This window comes from Prunus avium, chromosome 4 (assembly GCF_965620075.1).
Source record: "Prunus avium chromosome 4, drPruAviu1.hap1.1, whole genome shotgun sequence".
Lineage (NCBI taxonomy): Eukaryota > Viridiplantae > Streptophyta > Magnoliopsida > Rosales > Rosaceae > Prunus > Prunus avium.
The window spans coordinates 21,140,882-21,161,306 of NC_142287.1; the positions used below are offsets into that span (position 1 = coordinate 21,140,882).

The 20,425-nt window shown below is 37.1% G+C and overlaps 1 protein-coding gene and 1 pseudogene across 2 annotated transcripts; both read left to right on the forward strand.

Annotated features, from left to right (window-relative positions):
* Positions 1 to 7,307: 7,307 nt before the first annotated feature.
* On the forward strand, positions 7,308 to 12,019 carry LOC110752815 (aspartic proteinase A1). Of its 2 annotated transcripts, none has more exons than XM_021953544.2 (14): positions 7,308 to 7,435; positions 8,107 to 8,483; positions 8,596 to 8,656; positions 8,786 to 8,880; positions 8,960 to 9,072; positions 9,213 to 9,381; positions 9,482 to 9,521; positions 9,626 to 9,690; positions 10,320 to 10,433; positions 10,569 to 10,633; positions 10,804 to 10,960; positions 11,040 to 11,159; positions 11,480 to 11,568; positions 11,746 to 12,019. In XM_021953544.2, exons 2-14 carry the CDS (start codon positions 8,112 to 8,114, stop codon positions 11,828 to 11,830), a joined length of 1,545 nt encoding a protein of 514 aa, XP_021809236.1. In that variant the 5' UTR covers positions 7,308 to 7,435; positions 8,107 to 8,111; the 3' UTR covers positions 11,831 to 12,019. The 2 variants fall into 2 exon arrangements, with proteins under 2 accessions (XP_021809236.1, XP_021809237.1); XM_021953545.2 differs by having other exon boundaries at positions 7,426 to 7,566.
* A 3,385-nt stretch (positions 12,020 to 15,404) lies between these two features.
* On the forward strand, positions 15,405 to 17,423 carry LOC110752828 (mitogen-activated protein kinase kinase kinase 18 pseudogene; annotated as a pseudogene).
* The last annotated feature ends 3,002 nt before the right edge of the window (positions 17,424 to 20,425 follow it).

A 20,425-nucleotide genomic window follows, 5' to 3' on the forward strand; every position in this document is an offset into this window, starting at 1 on the left:
TATACACAGGAGGAGAGAGAGAAGTCATGAGCGCATTTTTACATGATCCTTAATTTGTAACTTAATTAAGAGATTAGGGGTTCGGGATTTGACTTCCTTGAACAATGTTAAAGGCAAATTAAGCGCTTAAGACCTTATTTTTAGGATATTTGAACTTTCCTTTCACTTTTCTTTAACCTTGTATTCAGGATTCCGTCTGTGCAATGGATATTTGCTCGTTTTCTTATTAAGTTACTTTTAATTTGAGCCATGCATTACAAATTCAATATAGTTGTCATTGGCATTCCAAAAAAAAAAACAATATTTTTCTCTTATACTTTTTTAATCCATGCTTTCAATTTTTTCGACGACTTTTTCCGATGCAAGTTATATGCCATAGCAAATAATAACTATTTCTGACAACGGTTAATTGCAATCGGAAATGAAAATTTACTTCCGACAACAAAAATTATTCGTCGGAAATTGACAACTATTTTCGACAAGCAAAACATGTCATCGGTAAAATGCAATTATTTCTAACCGCACATAATTGCCCTCGGAAATAAGTGACTATTTTCGAGGGCAAAAACCGCCCCTCAGAAATAACCACGACAATTCCGACGGCCATGTGTTTTGTCGGTAATACATCTGGCGCCAAGGCTTCCCGCCTAAAAACAATGTATTTCCGACATCCATAGAGACTTTTTCCGAGGGTACATTAATAGTCGGAAATAAAATGTATCATATTGACATATTTCCGACGGCCAACGTTTTTTAGTCGAAAAAATGACCTTTTGCAACGATATTTAGGGGCCATCGAATAAAGTTTGTCGCAAAAGACAATTTTTTTTGTAATGTGTGGGGTTTTACCACAAAAGGCCTCGATATTAGTTAGAGTGTGGTAATTCTATTTAAACCCATTTGTTTTCTTTCACCCCACCGATGTGGGATTCTAACACTCCCCCTCACGTGTAATCACACATGAAGATCCACATGTGTGATACCATGTTAGAATTCAAATCTACTAGCAATTAGTTTTCTGAGTATTTTGAATGTTTTGGGAGAAAAAGAGAAATCGCAGATAGAGAGTAGAGAAGAGAACGTGGCTCTAATACCATGTTGAAGTTTTTGGATCTGCCCGATGAGTCCCACTCTAACAACATCGATATTGTCCCCACTTTACCACCTGCCCAATCCATCAGGTGTGAGGTTTTACCACAAAAAGTCTCGATATTAGTTAGAGTGTGGTAATTCTATTTAAACCCATTTGTTTTCTTTCACCCCACCGTTACGGGATTCCAACACAGTTTGCACCAAAGTAGCTCTACCAGCATAGGAAAGCATTTTACTTCTCCAAGAAACCAATCTGTTATGCACTTTATCCACCAAACTAGTGAAAGTAAATTTGTTGGCTCTATTATGCAATAAATGCATTCCCAAGTACGTCCCCAAATTATCAGTAAGAGGAGAACCACATATACAACTAATTTCTTTTGCTAGTTCCTTACTAGTATTGGGAGAGCAATACATAGCAGATTTGTCAAAATTAACACTCTAACCAGAGGCTTGATAAAACCAATCCAAACAAGTCTTCATAATTCGAGCTTGAGAGGCACTAGCTTCAGCAACAAAACCATATCATAAGCAAAGAAAAGATGAGAAAGAGAGGGGCTAGATTGAGAAGTTCAGAAGCTGGTGAACCTTAAGGAGTATGCTGGTTATGATAATGTTGGTGGCGTACGTAATGATTATGGATAAACAATTTCTCCTTTTGGCTCAAGCAAAATTAATACTGGTTCTTGCTCTTTCCAACTGCATGATTTTTGCATTGCCCTTCTGCTTCCACTAATTTAATTCCGGTACATCGTTTCACCTCTAACAACAATTGCTACATCCCGGATTTTTCCTTGTTAAGGACCTCAAGACACATAATACATTTCCAAGGGAGGTGTGAGAATGGATTGTATCCATTGTATTCTGACGTTGGATTTTCCAATCAACCTTTTCAAGCTTTCGTAGGAACTCGTGTTTCAATTCAAAAATGGCACTCTCTTCTTGGCCATCCATCTAGTACGATAATAAAACATTTTATTAATAATAACAAAGTGTCTATTAGTGGCTCTTCTGATGTTTTTTTTTCTTTCATGTTCTTCATGTCCTTTGAGTAGAAGCGCTGAGTTAGAGCATTTCCAACAGCTCAGGCAAGGGGAGGGCTGGGGGGGGCAAGCCCAAAAACATGTTTCCAGCAACAAAACTCAGCCCGGGCAAGCAGTGGGACCCAGCGAACTGGGCTGGCCCGAGGGCAAGGCTGGCCTGAGCACCAAAACTCGTTTTGGGATGACGTCAGCCCTGGCGTTCAAATTTTTTTAACGTTGGCGCTAAAAAAAATTGACGCGCCCCGCTACAATCCCCCAACGGTTCTCTTCCACGTGGCTTGTGCTGGGCTCTCCGATTCGATTTTTTCCAGCAATCCAACGGTGACGAATTTTTGTGCAATAAAAAATTGAAAAAAAATCAAAATTTTTAAAAAAAAATACAAAAAAAATACTGAATTTGTTTTCTATAAATACCAACAAATACTCTTCACTTTTAACACCAAATCCTTATACATTTTCTTCTCCTTCTACTCAATATTTTTTTTCACTTTCAAGTTGTATTTTTCTCTATCATATTATGGGTTCTTCTAATGAAACCGGAGGGGCATTGAGCACGATGGAAGATGTTTTGTTGTGTGAGAGTTGGGTCCAAATTAGTCATTGTCCCGTAACGGGCAATGAGATGAAATTCTGCCATATGTGGAAAAAAATTCATCAGGAATTTTGTGAAAGGGCAATGGGTTCGACCCGTACGGAAATGGCATTATCTAGTAGGTGGAAAATTCTTAATAAAGAGTTGGCGAAATGGAGAGATGCCTTGGCAAAAGCGATGAACAACCATAGAAGTGGGGAAAACCTTAGCAATGAGGTAAATTATTTGTAATTTTCGTTTTATTAATTTCTATGTCATATTAATTTTTATTTAAATGTTTCTTGCAATTTATATATTTTATTAATATTTCTTGTATTTTCAATATTTATTTAAATGTTTCTTGCAATATTTATATTTTGTTAATATTTATTGCATTTCTAATAAATTGTTAAAATTTCTTGCATTTTCATTATTTTTTTTTTATACATGTTGCATTGACAATATTTTTTAAAGTTTGTTGCATTTCCATAATTTTTTTTATAGATTATGCAAGCACAAATGTGGTTTGGTGCTACTGGGCAAGGCAAAAAAAGCTTCAATCATACCCAATGTTGGGAGGCAGTGAAGAATTGTAAGAGATTCCAAATTATTCTAACGGGTCCAGAGGTGGTGTTGAACAAAACGCCACTCCATGAGACACCGACATCGGATTCACCTATGGATTCCCCGATGAGTCAAGACTCACCTATCGAAAGGGAGCCTAGGCCTATTGGGAGGAAAGCGGCGAAGGCGAAGGCGAAGAGAGGGAGTAATTCTACCAAGAATGCATCTAAATTTTTGGAGGACATTTCAAAGCACCAAGCCATGAGGATTGAAATGGATATGAAACAACAAGAGCATGATATGGCAATTCAACTAGAATATGCAAAAGAAAGGGAGTATATACATAAAGAAAAAGAGTATGTATGCCAAGAAAACATTGAAAAAAAGGATCGGGAAACCATGGCCATGAATACAAGCCATATGTCCCCTGAATCAAAACAATTTTGGAAGCTAGAACGAAGGGATGTTATGAGACGAAAGCTTTTTCGTGACGATGGACCTAGCAACACGGATTGGTTAAATGATCAAAACCATTAAGTTAGTTTGCTTGCCTTAAATTTCATTGTATTTTTTTTTGTTTAATAAATTAGTGGTAATTCATGTATTTTGTTTTCTTAGTTGTTTCTGAAATTTGAATTTTGAAATGTATCTGAAATTTGAAATTTGAAATTTATCTGAAATTTATCTTAAATGTGAAACCAAAAATCTTATCTAATATGAATAGTATTGACATGTAGGAACCCAAAAATCTTACCAGAAAATATTATCCAAAATAATTGTTTAAGTAAAAAAAGTTGTGAAAAAAACAAAAAAATAAATAGTAGTTGCCATGGCAAGGGTGTTTGACTGCTGAAAACAAACATAGCTAAAAAAGGCAAGGGTAGCCACTATTCATATGAATAGTGTCAGCCCTAGCCACCCCTTGCCATGGCAAGGGTTTGACTGCTGGAAATGCTCTTACCTAAAAGGGAGACTGTCTACCATGCATAGAATTTCATCTCGCAATTTGCACTGCTCAATCCATAATCTTATGCTCTCTATGTTGCAGTACTCGTTAATCTTATATTGAGCATATTTTGTTGTTGTCTCGGCCTTGCCCGGTTATTGGATTCATTTATCTACTAAAAAAAAGCTTCTAAGTTAAAATTAAGAGACAATATTAAAAAGATCTTACTCCCGATGTCTTGGTGAACCACAATTGCTAAGCCAACACTTTGTTTATTGACTCACTCACTGACTATGCATTCTAGTCTTGTTAGATAAAATATAACTTAAAAATAGAAAATATGATTAAAAATAACTTTTAATAAATACATGTTTTTTAATTTATTTTAATAGTCATCAATTATATCACCCCCAATCAAATTATCATCATTTTAATTTCTTTCGTGCTTTCTAATTTATATATGATGATTAAGAGTAACAACATTCAAGAAAAGCCTAAAGTTAAGTGGGCTTTGTTTGGACTTATGATTAATTGTGGTGATATGGGTCTATAGTTTTAGTGCGGCTTTTGTCCTCTTTAGTTTTGTTCTTTTAACATATTAGTTTGTTGCCCTCATGAGATTGGTACTTTAGAATTTAGATGTCATGTTGATGTCATTGATTGTACTGTTGAAACTTATCTTCCATAAAATAAAATAAAATATTAAAATAAAGCCTATATAATATTCTACAAGGTAGTTCTGATGCATGGCTAATTGGCTAAAGCCAACCCTATATATCTATAAGGCTTTTTATCACAAATGGTCCCTTAGGTTTATGAAATTGTCACGAATGGTCCTTAAGGTTTTTTTATGACATTAATAGACCTTAACGTTAGGTCTGTTTATCACAAATGGTCTCTGCCATTACAAATTCTGTTAAGTGTGACGTGGAAGATAATTAGAGCCCACATGTCCAATCACATCGTGACATGTGGATTAAATAAATAAATATTTTTTTATAATAAAAATCCATGTTTTTCTGTAACTTCCCATCCCCTCCCTCTACTCGGCCTCTTTCCCCCGATGTCCTCTCTCTCCTCCCTCTAGCCTACTCTCTCTCTTTCCCTCTACCCTCTCCCTCTATTCTCTCTGCACCCTCTGCTCTCCCTCTCCCTTAAACATACAGTCCAAAAGTTAATTAGCTTTCTCTTTTTTTGATGGAAAAATTATATCAAAAGTTTGTTTGATCCAAATGATTAAGCCATTCAGTGCAAAAGAATCTTCAGAAAATCCTTTTTTTCACTGGCCAGATGATTAACAGACAATAAACAGTTTTTTACTAAGAAAAATCATTTGCATATCTCATTCTCCTTGATGACTTCTTCCACGCCTGTTCAACTAAATAATGCTTATAGGTCATAGCTTTAAAAGATATCAACTATTTTATTGGTTGCAACAGAGGGGGAGAGAGGGGGGCATAGGGTGGAGAGAGGGCAAAGGGGGATGAGAAGTTGCAGGAAAAAATGGATGTTCATTAAAAAAAATATTTATTTATTTAATCCACATGTCACAATGTGATTGGACATGTGGGCTCTACTTATCTTCCCCATCACACTTCATAGAATTTGTAACGGTAGAGACCATTTGTAATAAAAAGCCATAACGTTAAAAATTATGATGTCATAAAAAAACCTCAAGGATCATTCGTGACAATTTCGTAAACCTAAGGAACCATTTGTGATATGGATGGAGAGATTTTCGCAACTTTCATATGTGACCTCATTTAATTTATATATCTCATGTTCTCATGATATAGCCAAGATATAAGTAGGCCCCCGCTCTCGTATGTAGTCACCATTTTGGCCAACACTTTACCCCTTACGAGCTGACCCGGTGTGAGCGGGGATTAGTCTGGGTTGTGGTTAAGGCTTAAAGGTGTCACCCATAGTTGGGGCCCATCCAGGACCACCTCGTGGTTCAGACAAAAAAAAAAGATATAAGTAGGCAAGTAAACTAGCTACTACTATAGCACCTCTTTTTATCATAAGAATTTTGTCAGCTATAGCTATTACTTCAAAACAATTCCTTAAGACATTAGTTAATCTGCCATTGCTATGGATGCACAGAGCACGCCTATATATCCATGCCCTTTGAGACTTTTTTAGTAGCAGCGACTTAAATCAATGCTCTTTGTTCAACTCTATTGATCCCTGCTTAAAAAAGATTAGATGGACTGCGAGTAATAGTAAGAAAATACTTCTTTGTTTGAAGTGATATTGTTGCGTGAAGGTAATCAAATTTTGGACAACGGGTGTAGGACTAAACGTTCTTAACCACTTGAGCTACAAGCCCTTATTTCTTCCTCTTCGTTGATTGTCCCTTTGTCCAAGCTTCTTATAGCTGCACAAATTCGGTTCTTTGAAGATCAATCTTTAATTCTTCAACATTATTACCCTCAGCTATTTATTTTCAAGAAAATTTTGAGCTGCTTGTTGCCGGCAAGTTTTCTATTCCTTGACCTTAAACAAATGGTTATGACTTGTATAACTTGAATTCAATTAATTTGAACTAATCCAGCATTTAAAACGAAATCTAATTCAGGATTTCCTAATAAATTGCATAACTTGAACTAAATTTGGACTAATTTACAACGAAATCCTGTTTTTACATGATAGCGATGAGGTATTGTGGTTTATGTAACTTGATTTACGCATAATATATGCCCCAAATAGACAAAAACAAAGAAACAAAACAATAAAATGACCTCAAAACATACAAATTTATTGTATTAAAAAAACAAAAAAATAGGCATACGAATTCATTGGAAAATTGTTACAATTAAGAGTGAGATTGAGAGTTATAATTTCTTTAGCCCGTTTGGAGTGCTTTTGAAAGGGCTTAAAATACTTCTATAGCACTGGCAGAAAAATTTAAAAGCATATTTGTCATAAAAGCACTTTTTAAATACGCACATAATAAATTTTTATAATAAAAGCGCTTTTACTAAAAGTGCTTATTTTAAGGGCACAACAGCACAGCTCATTTGTCTCTATCCTTCCTCTGTACGCAAAGAATATAAATTCTATTTTTTGGAAAGTATTGATCAGTCATCAAGTACACGTGTGCGGCAAGGATCGAAAGTTGTCCGCTTTGGAAACCAAAGCGATTTATAAATATCTGGCTCCATAGCGGTTAGTTGGGAAACACGCATTTCTGTCTTCACCGTCTTCCTGCCTACTGTGAGTCATTTTCATCTTTTCTACTTTTCAATTTTCTTTTTCTTATTGTTATTGTCAATTTATTTCTTTGGGTTTCAATCCGAAGCCCTAGCTTCGTCTCAAACATAGCTCCAATTGTTTTTGATTGACAGGTATCTTAGATTGTTTTTGGGGCTTTTTTTTCCGTTATAATTTGTTCTTGTGAACTTTGGAATCCTACAGAATTGATGCTATGCATAGTTTATGTAATTTAATTTATATGTTTGATTTGGATAATCGGCTTAGTTAGTTGAGCTGGCCTGAATATTTGGAACTATGATTTTGCCCCTTTTTTCTGAATTTTTTCTATGCATTTTCCTGGGAAACAAACAGTGGTTAGAGAAAGAAATTGAAGAGGAAAGTGCTAGTGTTATTCGGTGCTGATCTGTTTCTTTTCTGCCCAAGAATTTTTTTTTGGTTGACTTTTTTGGTGTATGTCTGATTACTATTCAAAATTATAATATTTACCTGCTTGAAGATACGTTTAAGAGTTCAGTGCATGTGTATGTATGTATTTATGATTATCGGTGCTGTGTGTGTGTGGAAACTCAACTGTCACTGTGGTGGAGTACTATTCCGATTATAAGTTTAATGATTTTGGTGAGTTATTTCTTTTATGCTCCAATTAAGAAAATGGATTCTTCTGCATGCAGTTAACATGGAAACCAAACTTAAGTCCGTTACAGCGACGCTCTTTCTGTGCTTCCTCTTGTTTCCGTTGGTGTTTTCTGAATCCAATGATGGGTTGGTCCGGATTGGGCTCAAGAAGAGGAAATTTGATCAAAATAACCGGGTTGCTGCCCAAATTGAATCCAAGGAAGGAGAGGCTCTGAGAGCTTCTCTCCTTAAATATCGTCTGCATGGAAATTTGGCTGATTCCCAGGACATTGATATTGTATCTCTCAAGAATTACATGGATGCTCAATACTTTGGTGAGATTGGTATTGGCACTCCCCCTCAGAAGTTCACTGTGATATTTGATACTGGTAGTTCAAATTTGTGGGTTCCTTCGGCTAAGTGTTATTTCTCGGTGAGTTTGTTTTCTTTAATTTCTCTGTTATTTATATGCTATTTATAATTGAATTGCATCTCTTCATGTTTTTAGATAGGAGACAATTTAACTATTTTGTGTATGAGTGCAGATTGCCTGCTATTTACACCCAAAATACAAGTCAAGCAGTTCGAGCACCTACAACAAAAATGGTATGTTTCAGTCTTTATGATTGTTTTTATCATTTTATATTTTTAGTGCATGTGCATATTCATGTATCCGTTGGAGTAGCATTTCCATTGATGACAAGAGAGGATATTCTGGTTTCCTCCATTGTGCAGGTAAGCCTGCAGCAATCCAGTATGGAACTGGAGCAATTTCTGGGTTCTTCAGTGAAGACCATGTAACTATTGGTGATCTCGTGGTCAAAGATCAGGTAAATTTAACATCTTGGTCATACAAATTATGCTTCTTGTTGGTGGTTTCCCTTTAATAATACAGGTAGTTTGTTTCAGGAATTTATTGAGGCAACCAAGGAGCCTGGAGTCACATTTTTGGTAGCCAAATTTGATGGCATACTTGGACTTGGATTTCAAGAGATATCAGTTGGACATGCTGTACCTGTGTGGTAATTTTTTTTCTTCTTCTGTGTTGTTATTATGAGATTATGAGTTCCTGCTCGGTTTGAGTCTTTTAGGTTGTGTATTCTATCGATAGGAACTTCAGAGAATTCATCTTCCGATGGTTCTAATTTTAGGAATTCTGCAGGTACAACATGGTCAATCAGGGTCTCCTGAAGGAACCAGTTTTCTCATTCTGGTTTAATCGTAATGCTGACGAAGAAGAAGGAGGTGAAATTGTATTTGGTGGAGTGGATCCTAATCATTACAAGGGAGAGCACACTTACGTTCCTGTTACGCAGAAAGGCTATTGGCAGGTTGGTGTTCTGAACAATCATTGCTCTATGAAAATCCATAATTACTTATGTGCTCGTGAAAAATTTATAATATTGTGTACACTGTTGCTCTTGTTGGCAGTTTGACATGGGTGATGTTATGATTGATGGTAAAACAACTGGTAAGCGAAAAATTGTTATGTTTTCTTTCCTTTTTCTTACACATGGTATCTTGTTTAGTACAATTTTCTCAACTTCCATTCTGACTTTAGCATACCTATTTCAGGATTTTGTGCTGGTGGCTGTTCAGCAATTGCTGATTCTGGAACCTCTTTGTTAGTTGGCCCAACGGTGTGTATCTAAGTGTCTATGTGTGGTTGTTTTCAATTCTGGAGAACACTCACTTTGAATTGTTTTGAACAAAATTCTAGAACCAGGGACTTTCTCTTCACAGTCCTCTTCCTAAGTAACTTCAAGTTTATTACTAATTTCTTATCATGAATAAAATTATGGATTGATCATTAGTTTTGGATTGATTGATAAAATAATTAAGGGAAGATTAGTCAGTAATAATGATGTGGTGATGGTATACACTAAACATTCTCTGTTTATTACTCTTAAGTAGATGGCTCCAGATTCTGTTTAAGGGTAGGCTTGATGCCTGTTCCTATGAGAGAAACTTTATTAATTTTCCTACTGTTATTTTTTTGCACGTCATGCTATAGAGATGCATTCCTTTTCTTTGAACATACAACTTCCATATGATGCTGCTTATTCTGTTTTGTAATGGAAACATATATGATCCTTGGTTTTGAATTTCCTATTGATCGATAATTTTTTTGGAAGGGGAAAATGAATTAGTTTTCATTAACCTTTGATTGTACTCCTGGTTTGAGGGTTCAACGTGTTGCATCAGCATGGGCATATGGGCATATTTATTGTTTGTTTTTGATTGGTTGTGCTTTGTATCTTATTTACAGACTATTATTACTGAACTCAATCATGCCATTGGAGCCTCTGGGATTGTAAGTCAAGAATGCAAGACTGTAGTCGCACAATATGGAGAGACCATAATTGAGAGGATTTTAGCCAAGGTATAATTTCACGACCTCCCATTTTTATGTAAGGTCAATAAACTGTTTGGTTTTAGAACTACTGAATAGATTTTTATTCCTACTCGTTATTTTTAAATAACTGTTATGATATTATTATTTTTTTAATTGTGGCAGGATCAACCACAGAAAATCTGCTCTCAGATTGGTTTGTGCACTTTTGATGGGACTCACAGTGTAAGGTTGGACTCAATTTGCTTGTTGAGGCATATGATTGAATTATGTTTGGCTAACTTTTTTATACATGTATTTCTTTTTCTATTTATTTGTTTCTGCAATCAATCATACATATTTATTATTTGTATTTTTTGTGCATTCTTTTTATTTAATTTTTCCAAATATGACTGGTCAGTACCGGAATCAAGAGTGTTGTGGAAGAGAACACTCACAAGGTATCTGGGGGCTTATCTGATGCAACGTGCTCTGCTTGTGAGATGACGGTTGTATGGATGCAAAACCAACTCAAGCAGAATCAGACACAGGAACGAATTCTTGACTATGTGAATCAGGTGAAGTAATACTTCCATCTGATATGTTTCTCTAGGTTGCAGTTAAATGCCTTGCTCATGCTCTGGGTTCTTCTTGCAGCTCTGTGAGCGGCTGCCTAGCCCAATGGGTGAATCTGCAGTTGATTGTAGTGGTTTGTCTTCCATGCCTAGTGTTTCCTTTACTATTGGTGGAAGAACATTTGATCTCACCCCTGAGCAGGTGAAGTATAATGTTTAGATATGCATATGTTGGTCTGACACTTATAGTTTACGTTTGACGATGTGTCTTGTGTTACCTCTCCCAGTCACTAAAGGATGCTAGAGCTTTTGCTTGTTACTCGTGCATTCAACCCACCTGATACTAAGAGTTCCACATAAATTTCTCAGTTTCTGCATGTGCACGATATTTGAAAATTTATCCTTTTCATATTGTGGTATTTCAAGTTATGAGCATGGTGGTCGCGCCCTGTCTTTACCGGTGATTTAGTTTATTGCATTACTGATATTTTTCTTTCTATTTTCTTGTTTGTTGGAAATCAGTATGTGCTCAAAGTAGGTGAGGGAGATGTTGCACAATGCATTAGTGGATTTACTGCTTTAGATGTCCCACCACCCCGCGGACCTCTCTGGTATAATTTTTGTTCAATTTTTTCTATCTTTTTGCTTTGGGTTTTGTTGGTGTCAAGATAATTGTGGTGGTAGATCTTTTGTTTCTCTAATGGCATTGGTGATGTCTGTTGATTACTTTTCTTGTTGGCAAGAGAGAGCAATTTGAAAGCCCTTGCTAATATTTGTTTTTCCGACAGGATCCTGGGGGATGTATTCATGGGTCACTACCATACCGTGTTCGACTATGGCAACGAGAGAATTGGGTTTGCAGAAGCTGCATAGATAATAGATATTAGCTTCTAATGTTCCGTTCGTGCTTGTTTTTTTATGTTGCCGAGTTTCAAACTATCCTATCTAGTACTGAAAGTAAGCTCCTGTGAATTATGTTTGTATGTACATATCAGGGCCTGCCCTTTATCCAATGTATTTTCAACATTGCACTTTAATTAAGAAAATGGATCCTTTCCGACAGTGTGTCTCAGCCTGCTATGAATTCAAATTCAAATGTCCTGTGTACTTTGGTGCAGCTTTAGTTCTTGTTTGGTCTTTTGAAATGTCTGATTGTTGGCTTAAGGTGGACATATAACGTATTGAGGACATGTACTAACTGCGCGCAAATATTTAACCTCCATGTGTTTAGTTCAGTGGGTGACCGGTCTTGTAAGCTATCCGCTCTAATCCAATTCTTCGTTTGGTGCCTAGGACTGGATTGGATTGCTCTAATCCAATTCTTCGTTTGTTGCCTAGGACGGGATTGGATTGTTGAAGGAGGAAATGAAGGTAGATGTGAATGATTTTTTATTTTGAGGATTAAGAGGGATAGGTTAAAAGATTTTAATATCCTGTTATTTGTGGGGACTATAGCACCAAACGCGGCCGTATTTATTTTGTGGTTATGGATTTGGTGTTCTGTTTATTCTTGTCTTGCCGCTGAGCTGACTAAAGATTTCGATGCAAAAGAAAAAGACAAAAGAGAAAAGGGTTTAGGAATTATGGACCGAATTTTTGTTATAATTTATAAAGAAAAGACTCAATAACGAATTTGGGGAAGTTGTGATGGTTAGGTAATGAAAGCCAAATTTGAATAGTGGGTAGGGATGTAGAAAACTTATGAGAGCATCAATTTCATGGATTGACAGAGCAGAGATTGGAAGCCAACTTACACAAGAACAAGATGATTGAGTTTGTTACAAGAAATTGAAGATGCCTATTTGTTAATATCGTAAAGATGCCAGTTCATCAAAATTTGTGTAAAACCAAGGGCTCTCCTAACTCTTATCCGAACTCTCACATAGAGTGGGCCATACATCGGTTGTACATGGTTTTATAAATTCACGGGACTCAAATCATATGAGAGAGTTGAGATAAAAGTTGGGATAACTCTGCGCCTCTCTCGTATTTCCCCGAAAATTTAAGCTCACAAATCATTGTGCGGATGTAGTTTTTCACATGGGCTGTCTGAATTTCCAGGAGTATGTAATCAAGGCTACACAGCAAGACATTGCTGTACTTCTTGCACATCTGGTAGCATTCATTTATAGTGGTGAAGTCTGACATCACAAGACTCATGGTAAGCTTGGTACACACTGTTTGGCAAAGGAAGCGTTATTGCTAGCTACAAAGTGATTTGGTTGCTTCTAGACCACGCAAAAATGTGACAAAAGATGCAGTCTCTTGTTTGATTATTATTATAAAAAAAATTAAAAAAAACTCTTTCATTGACTTAAAAGAATGAGATGGGGTGGAAATGCTGAATGTGAATGCAGCTTTGAGCATTTACATTTTGCCTAATTGAGCTGTCTTCATGATTCAAATGAGCAAAGTGCCCACCGATATCCAATACGTGTTTGGGCGGTTGGTCCTTTCATAAACAAAACTGATATAGAAAAAGGGGAAAGGAGACAGGTAAACGGGGAAGGCTTAGGTTGGCATGTGGGTCTCTAATTTTGAATTTTTCGACAAAATTAGCACGCGGGTGGAATATGTGAGGGTGAATTGGACTGCAAAGACACCTCAGATGTGCTCCTAACGCGCTAAATTTCGTGAAAATTCTGAAGAAAAAAAAAAGACAGAGAGAGAGAGTATGTTATTGTCTTAAATTGCAACAATTGATAAACCATATCCTAAGAACAAAAATTCAAACATTAGAAGTGTTGACGCCAAAAAGTGGTTCTTTGACTTAGAGGGTAAACTTAGTAAATTTGTGTCTTTGGTAGCCTTGATGCTTCGGTAGACTGTGCGATCTGCAATAAAAGCAAATGCACGGTAGGACCAAGGGCACCGGTGTGGTATCGGCCGAAGGCTCTCCGATGCTTAAGTAAGTTCGGGAATAGAAAGTTCAACTGACAGATCAATAGGCTTGTATGCCGTAAGTTCTGATTACCTCTATTTTGGGGTAGTTGGCATCCTTTTATAGGTCTTGGGAGGTGTGCATTTTGTTGATTATTTAGATGTGGGACTGTGGGCGTCGCTTGGGAGCGCGCCACGTGTCCCAGGAGAGGGCGTTGCTCTAATGGAGAGATCGGTAGGTAGGGTGCCGAGGGCGCCTCTGACCAAGCCCAATTTCCTCCACGTGTCTTGCCCTTATTGGCTGTTTATTTTGGGTGTAAACAAGAAGCTTCTTTATTGAACCTTTACATTTTGCCCAATTGACCTGCATTCAAGATTCAAATGAGCAAAGTGGGGCTGATCTCCAATGTGTGGGTTGGGCGGTTGGTCCTTTTTTCACAAACAAAACTGATTTAGAAAAAGGGAAAGGAGACAGGTAAATCGTAAATGGGTAAGGCTTGGTTTGGTATGTGGGTCTCTCTGGACTGTATGTGTGTGCACAGTGCTCTCATAGCTGTAAAGGAGAAAATGTTCAATGCTTGACCTGAGCTTGCAGTCAGAGTTGTCTGTTCACCGACACAATGGATCAATCACCTCCACCCTTGAATTTTATATTCAATTCTTTGATTTCCTTTCTTCACTTTTGTTCCACCAAGAAAAAGTATTTCAAGATTAGTAAAACCACCCTTTTATAGAGAAATTATTGTATGGTACTAGAGTACAATCATTTTGTATAACTTGTCCACGTAATTTATAATATGGATGAACGACAAGGTTGAAATATTGATAATTCTTATCCCGTATTGACCCAAGAGAACATTAAAAAAATAAATTAAGTTGAATTTAAAATATATATAGTTTGGTTAGATTAGAATTTCTACTTTAGTTGGCTTGACCTTAAATTCTTTTATTATGCACATTTTTAATAATGAATGAAATGAACCTAGTACTGTTGCAGTGCATGAATCTTCAATTTCACATTGGCAAGTATGGTGCTGATTTCGCTCTCAAGTTTCCACAAGGTCCAAAAAAAAACATTGTTAGCGTTGAATTAGGGTCATAACCAACACCATTGAAGAAAGCAACTCCCTCTAATTCCTCTTGGTAGAAATTATTATAGAAACTTTACACATTTAGACAAACGCTTACATCAAATCGTAGAGTTAAACAAATCTTAAACCTACATCGATCGAGAATCGTTCGCACACATGAACAACGGGACAAAACTGATAGATTTAGTTTACTAATCATAAACTTAAGAAAAGTACGTTGATTATACTTTGTTTGCCGTGTAAAGTGTGAACTCATTCTCCCATTTAGTAAGTTTTGTACAAAGAACAGTTCTATTCACACTAATGAATAAATATTCAAAAACCGCGTTGAAGGACAATGCATCTATGATCAATCAATCTTCTAGATTTTAAAGTGCTTTTTGGCGCCGCAAAATCACTTCTCCAAATGCAAGGCATATTCCCCATAATCTCCTCTTAAATTTAAAGCCCACAATCTTGGGCATGTGGCTTCATGTGTCGCCATGTGGGTGGCTTTATTGGAAGCCTAAGTAACTGCGCTCCTAGACGGCCAGAGCTGTCAAACTCTCTCTCCTTTTGCCACGTGGCTAGATTTAAAGAGGATTAACAGGTAACATTGAGCAGGAAATTAAGAACCTTATTTTATGCTTTGGTTTTACTTTCTGGAACGCCATAAAAATCAACCCAACTAGCCCCCAAGTCGCATATAAATATTGTACATTTCGTAGCACCATTCCAAAAACTCAAACCCCACCAACCTCTCTCATATTTTTCTTCTTTGTGCTCTATGCCATGGAGCACTGGACCAGAGGACCGACCATTGGCCGTGGCTCCACCGCCACTGTCTCCCTCGCCACCGCTGCCCTGTCCGGGGAACTATTCGCTGTAAAGTCCACCGAGCTCTCCTGCTCATCTTTCTTGCAGAAAGAACAATGTTTTTTGTCCAACCTGAGTTGTCCAAATATAGTTAAGTACTTGGGCTGCAATGTTAGCATTGAAAACAATAGGCCTATGTACAATCTTCTCATGGAGTACGTGCCCGGTGGCACGCTTTTCGATACAATCCGAAGGCATGGAGGACCGCTAGAGGAGCCCGCGATTCAATTATACACGCATCAGATTGTGCAAGGATTGGAGTATCTTCGTGTGAATGGATTGGTACATTGTGACATTAAGAGCCACAACATTTTGGTAGCTGAAGAGTGTGTCAAAATTGCTGATCTGGGTTGTGCTAAATCGGTACAAGGAGTTGCAGGGGATGAAGACTCTGCCACCTCAAGTACTATAATTTCAGGCACACCGGTGTTCATGGCGCCAGAGGTTGCACGTGGAGAAGAGCAGGGGTTTGAAGCAGACATATGGGCTCTTGGATGCACAATCATTGAAATGGCCACTGGTGATGGCCCTTGGCCGGAGCTTAATGACCCAGTTTCAGCTCTTTATCGGATTGGATTCTCCGGTGACTTGCCGGAGATTCCAACCCGGCTTTCGAACAAGGGTAAGGATTTCTTGAACAAGTGTTTGAGAAGAGACCCAAGAGAGAGGTGGACAGCTAAGCAACTTCTTGAACATCCATTTCTTGAAGAGTGCTGCTTGGGGTCTAAAACAGAACAAGTGAAGGAATTCAACTTCACTACGAGGTCTCCTATTAGCGTGTTGGATCAAGGCCCTTGGGATTCACTTGAAGCCTTTGAAAGTCCAAAGGAACAATCTGTTGTTGAAGGTGTTTGTTTGAATTCTCCACTGGAAAGGATCAAGAGGTTGATTGGAGGCACTTGTTCTGCATTTTCAAATGCACCCAATTGGGAATTTGATGAAAATTGGTCCACTGTTAGAAGCAATGGCATTGAGGAAAGCCAAAACTCAGGGACAAGCAACAATGTCATCTCAGTTGACGAACCTGTGGCTGCAACTTCACCAAATGTGGCTTTAACTTATCATGAAGAGCTTGACAGTTCATTGTGTGATGAGGATGATGAGAGAAGTTTTTTTATGGCATTTAGTTTAACAGAAGATTCTTTTGTACCAAACAATCTTGAAATTGAATCAGATAATCAGAATTTTCACTTTATTCACTCCCATTGTTGTCATTCAGGTTTTAATTTGGCAGGCCAAGTAGAACCAGTGAAGGTTAAGTTTCTGTCATTTGTTTTCTATTTTGTGTTTGTTTTTGTACCAAGGGCTGCAACTTTTGAATTAATTAAACAAGGTTATATGACATATCAATCTCTCTATCAGGTTCCAAAACTGTGGTTTTTTGTTTCTTTGCCAAAGTTAGGACCGAGGAGGGTTTTCTCACACACACATTGTCAATGTGTCATAGGAGTTCGAACTTAAGGTCACTGATTTACAAGTCAGGGCCCTTTTCTCGTTGACACCAAAACCGAGAGGGGGCTATCTCTTGTGTTAGCCAAAAGGAGAAAGAAAACCAGCTGTCTCTCAAGTCTTGTGCATGTACTTCGTATGCTGCAAGCTATTTTTTTTTGTCTTTGGTTTTGATTTTTTGTTTTTGTTTATAACCCCAATCATTTATCTTAGAGAGCTTTGCATTATTTTATTTGCGCCAAAGCTTTGCAAGCTAGGCCAGCCTTTTTGTTTGCATGATTGCCAACATATGTGCTTCAATAAAATAAATCGTGTGGTTGCATGTTTTTTCTTTTTCCCAATATTTTCTGCTCTTGACGACAATATCATGTGGGCATTAGGGTTTCACTGACATCCATGTGAAGGGTTAAATATGCATTGGCCTCCATCCATTTACAGTCTGTGAAATACTGTGCTCTGCGTTCTCATTTTCCTTTAGGAACTTTTTCAACTTTGTTCCTTTCCCTTTATCCAGTAGGGGCAATGGCCTAATTGGACCGCAGGCTAGGGGAGATTATTCAAGTCTCGTATATTGACTTGACACCAAAGTCAATTTAGATAATTTAGATAATTGAGAGGTTTAATCTTTCTTTGCCCTCTGGTTGTGAACAAGAGAGACTTTTGCTAGGCAACTTGGAGGGGTCAACAAGTTTGTTGCCTCTCTGCGAAGTCAATCTTGGGTAGGTGCATGCTCAACTTGAGAAATGGTAGATGTGAATACTTCTGTTCAGATTAATTTATGTGTACTTTTCATATCAATTTAATAATTGATGTGTACTTTGTCATCTCGGCGGGTGGGTTAATTATATTCAAATCGAGCAATGTTAGGAATTTTTTCTTTTTTACAATGATAACTTGCATTTAAGAAACCAACATAACATCAACAATTAGAATGGGGGACAATCAATCAAGACCATCGTCTTCCATCCAAACTATAAGATCCAAAATAAAAATATAGCAAAACGTGATGCCTGATACAAGTACTATTGAGAGTGTTTTTCTCACATTGAAAATGACCTAGTTTGGGTATATAAGGAGTTGGGCTACTCTCGAAACTGACCAATTCATATATGATTTCAGGTTACAATAAGAGTGATCATGTGCTTATAAACTTAGTAATATTCCATTCATTCATTTTCCAGGTTGTTGAATTGTATTTACTTCTAATGGATAACATATTCTCATGTGGATGTGGTGACTGAAATTGAAGAATTATTTTAGAAACTTTAGTATATTATTGAATTGGTGTGACCTAATTTCTTTGGCATGTAGAGAAGCGGCGGTGAAACGAATGTGGTCTGATCCGCAAGGGAAGGGAAATGGGAAGGGCAGATAGATAGACTTTAAACAAAGTCAACTAATTTTAAAACGTCAACTTGTCTCCATTGCATGAATGAATTAATCTTAAACCAGAAGAAGACTTGGAAGAGGTAACTGGAGGAGTCAACACGTTGGGTTTTTCGTTTTTTCCTCATCTTTTTCTTCCCCTCTTCGTGTTATTGAAAGGTCAACTAAAAGATGCCATCATCCTAACGTAATTGTGAATCATCAAAAATTTTGTACTCAAAGGTTTCTTGTATACATCCCATAAAGTTTGGCCATTGGAGCTTTTAGCTACTTCTACCCTTTCAATTCAGCACCATCTATTTGAACACCATTGAAACGAGAAAAACTTACATATAGTGAGGTGTATATCTCTCTCTCTCTATCTTTCTTCCTACACGAGGAGATAGAGAGAATTTATTATACACTTCATTGGTTAAGTTTTTCTCCCTCTATTGCGAAATGCTTAACCACTCCATGATGAAATACTCTCATGCCCAACTCACACGATGTACGGGTTGGATGACAACACAGGGCGTCCTATAAAACCTTTTATCCCAAGAATAATAGTAGTAAAAAAAAAGTCAATTTTATGTGTGTAACTAGTGCTTTTTAGGCTTTTCTCTTTATTTTGAGAACTTTTACTTAAACTAACTTAAGCTTGGAACTTTTATTTTAATTTGCATTCAAAATGAGATTAAGTGTTGAACATAAAATGACTCTACTTTTATTTCTGCATAGGGCCTCCAAAACTAATATTGATAGTTGGCTTGTTTGGAACGAGCAATCATATGTGATTAGGCTAAAACTCTCATGGCCAAGAAGTAAAATAACAATTTTTTTTTTAAGTTTACAAAATTTTGATAAATTTAATTCTTTTCTTTCCTTTTGTTTATTTTTGTTAAACAATATCCTTACAGTTAGGAATTCGGATCTAACACACGAGAAGCACATGACCTTACTAAGCTGCTTTTCACGTGGTTTCCTCCCCAGTGAAGTATAAATTATAATAATTTATGGTAGAAGAAGTTGACGGCAAATCTTTGTATAGTGAGCCAGGTCGGACCGAATTCCGCACGGGCCAAACATGGAGCGAACCTCTATGCACGGGGCTAAGGCGAGGTTGGGCTTAGGGTCAATTTTGATTTTGGGTCTCAGAAGTTACGCTCAATTTAAAATGACTAATAATAGTTGAATTAGGTCTGGGTATGGATTAGGTTGGGTTGAGTCCGTTTTGATCTCAACTCGCAACTCAACTCAAATATACCAAAATTCGCTCGTTATTAGGTGAACTCAAACAAACCCAACCCTTTTGTGATTAGGTTAGGCGGTTTGGTCTAATTCACTTAAATTTATACTCATGCTTAGATTTTTTTCCCAATCAGCAACCCAACCCATACATAGAGGTTTATGATTTCTTGGACCCAAGACCCACTCGTTATTAGGCCAACCTAAACAAACCCAATTATATTGTGATTGGGTCAATTGATTTGATCGGGTTGACCCTGAAATTGTGTCAAACCCTAGGTTGAATTGAATCTTTCCTTTCGAGAAATACTTCATTTTGGTTCTTCCTATCACGTGATAGTACAGTCTAGTTAAAGTCATTGAATGTGAAAGCTCATAACTTGTTACTAAATTTGAATCAGGATTGTATTGCTCAACACTACCACATCACATGAACAACTCACTAAAGTTTTTCTCATTCTTAAAATGATGGGGCTTGTGTGTCTTTTGTTGTTTCATATGCCATGTAATTATGGTTCTTATTCTTGTATTTCTACTTCTTCTTTCTCATATAACGTCTTTGTAATTGTTTAACTAATTAAGT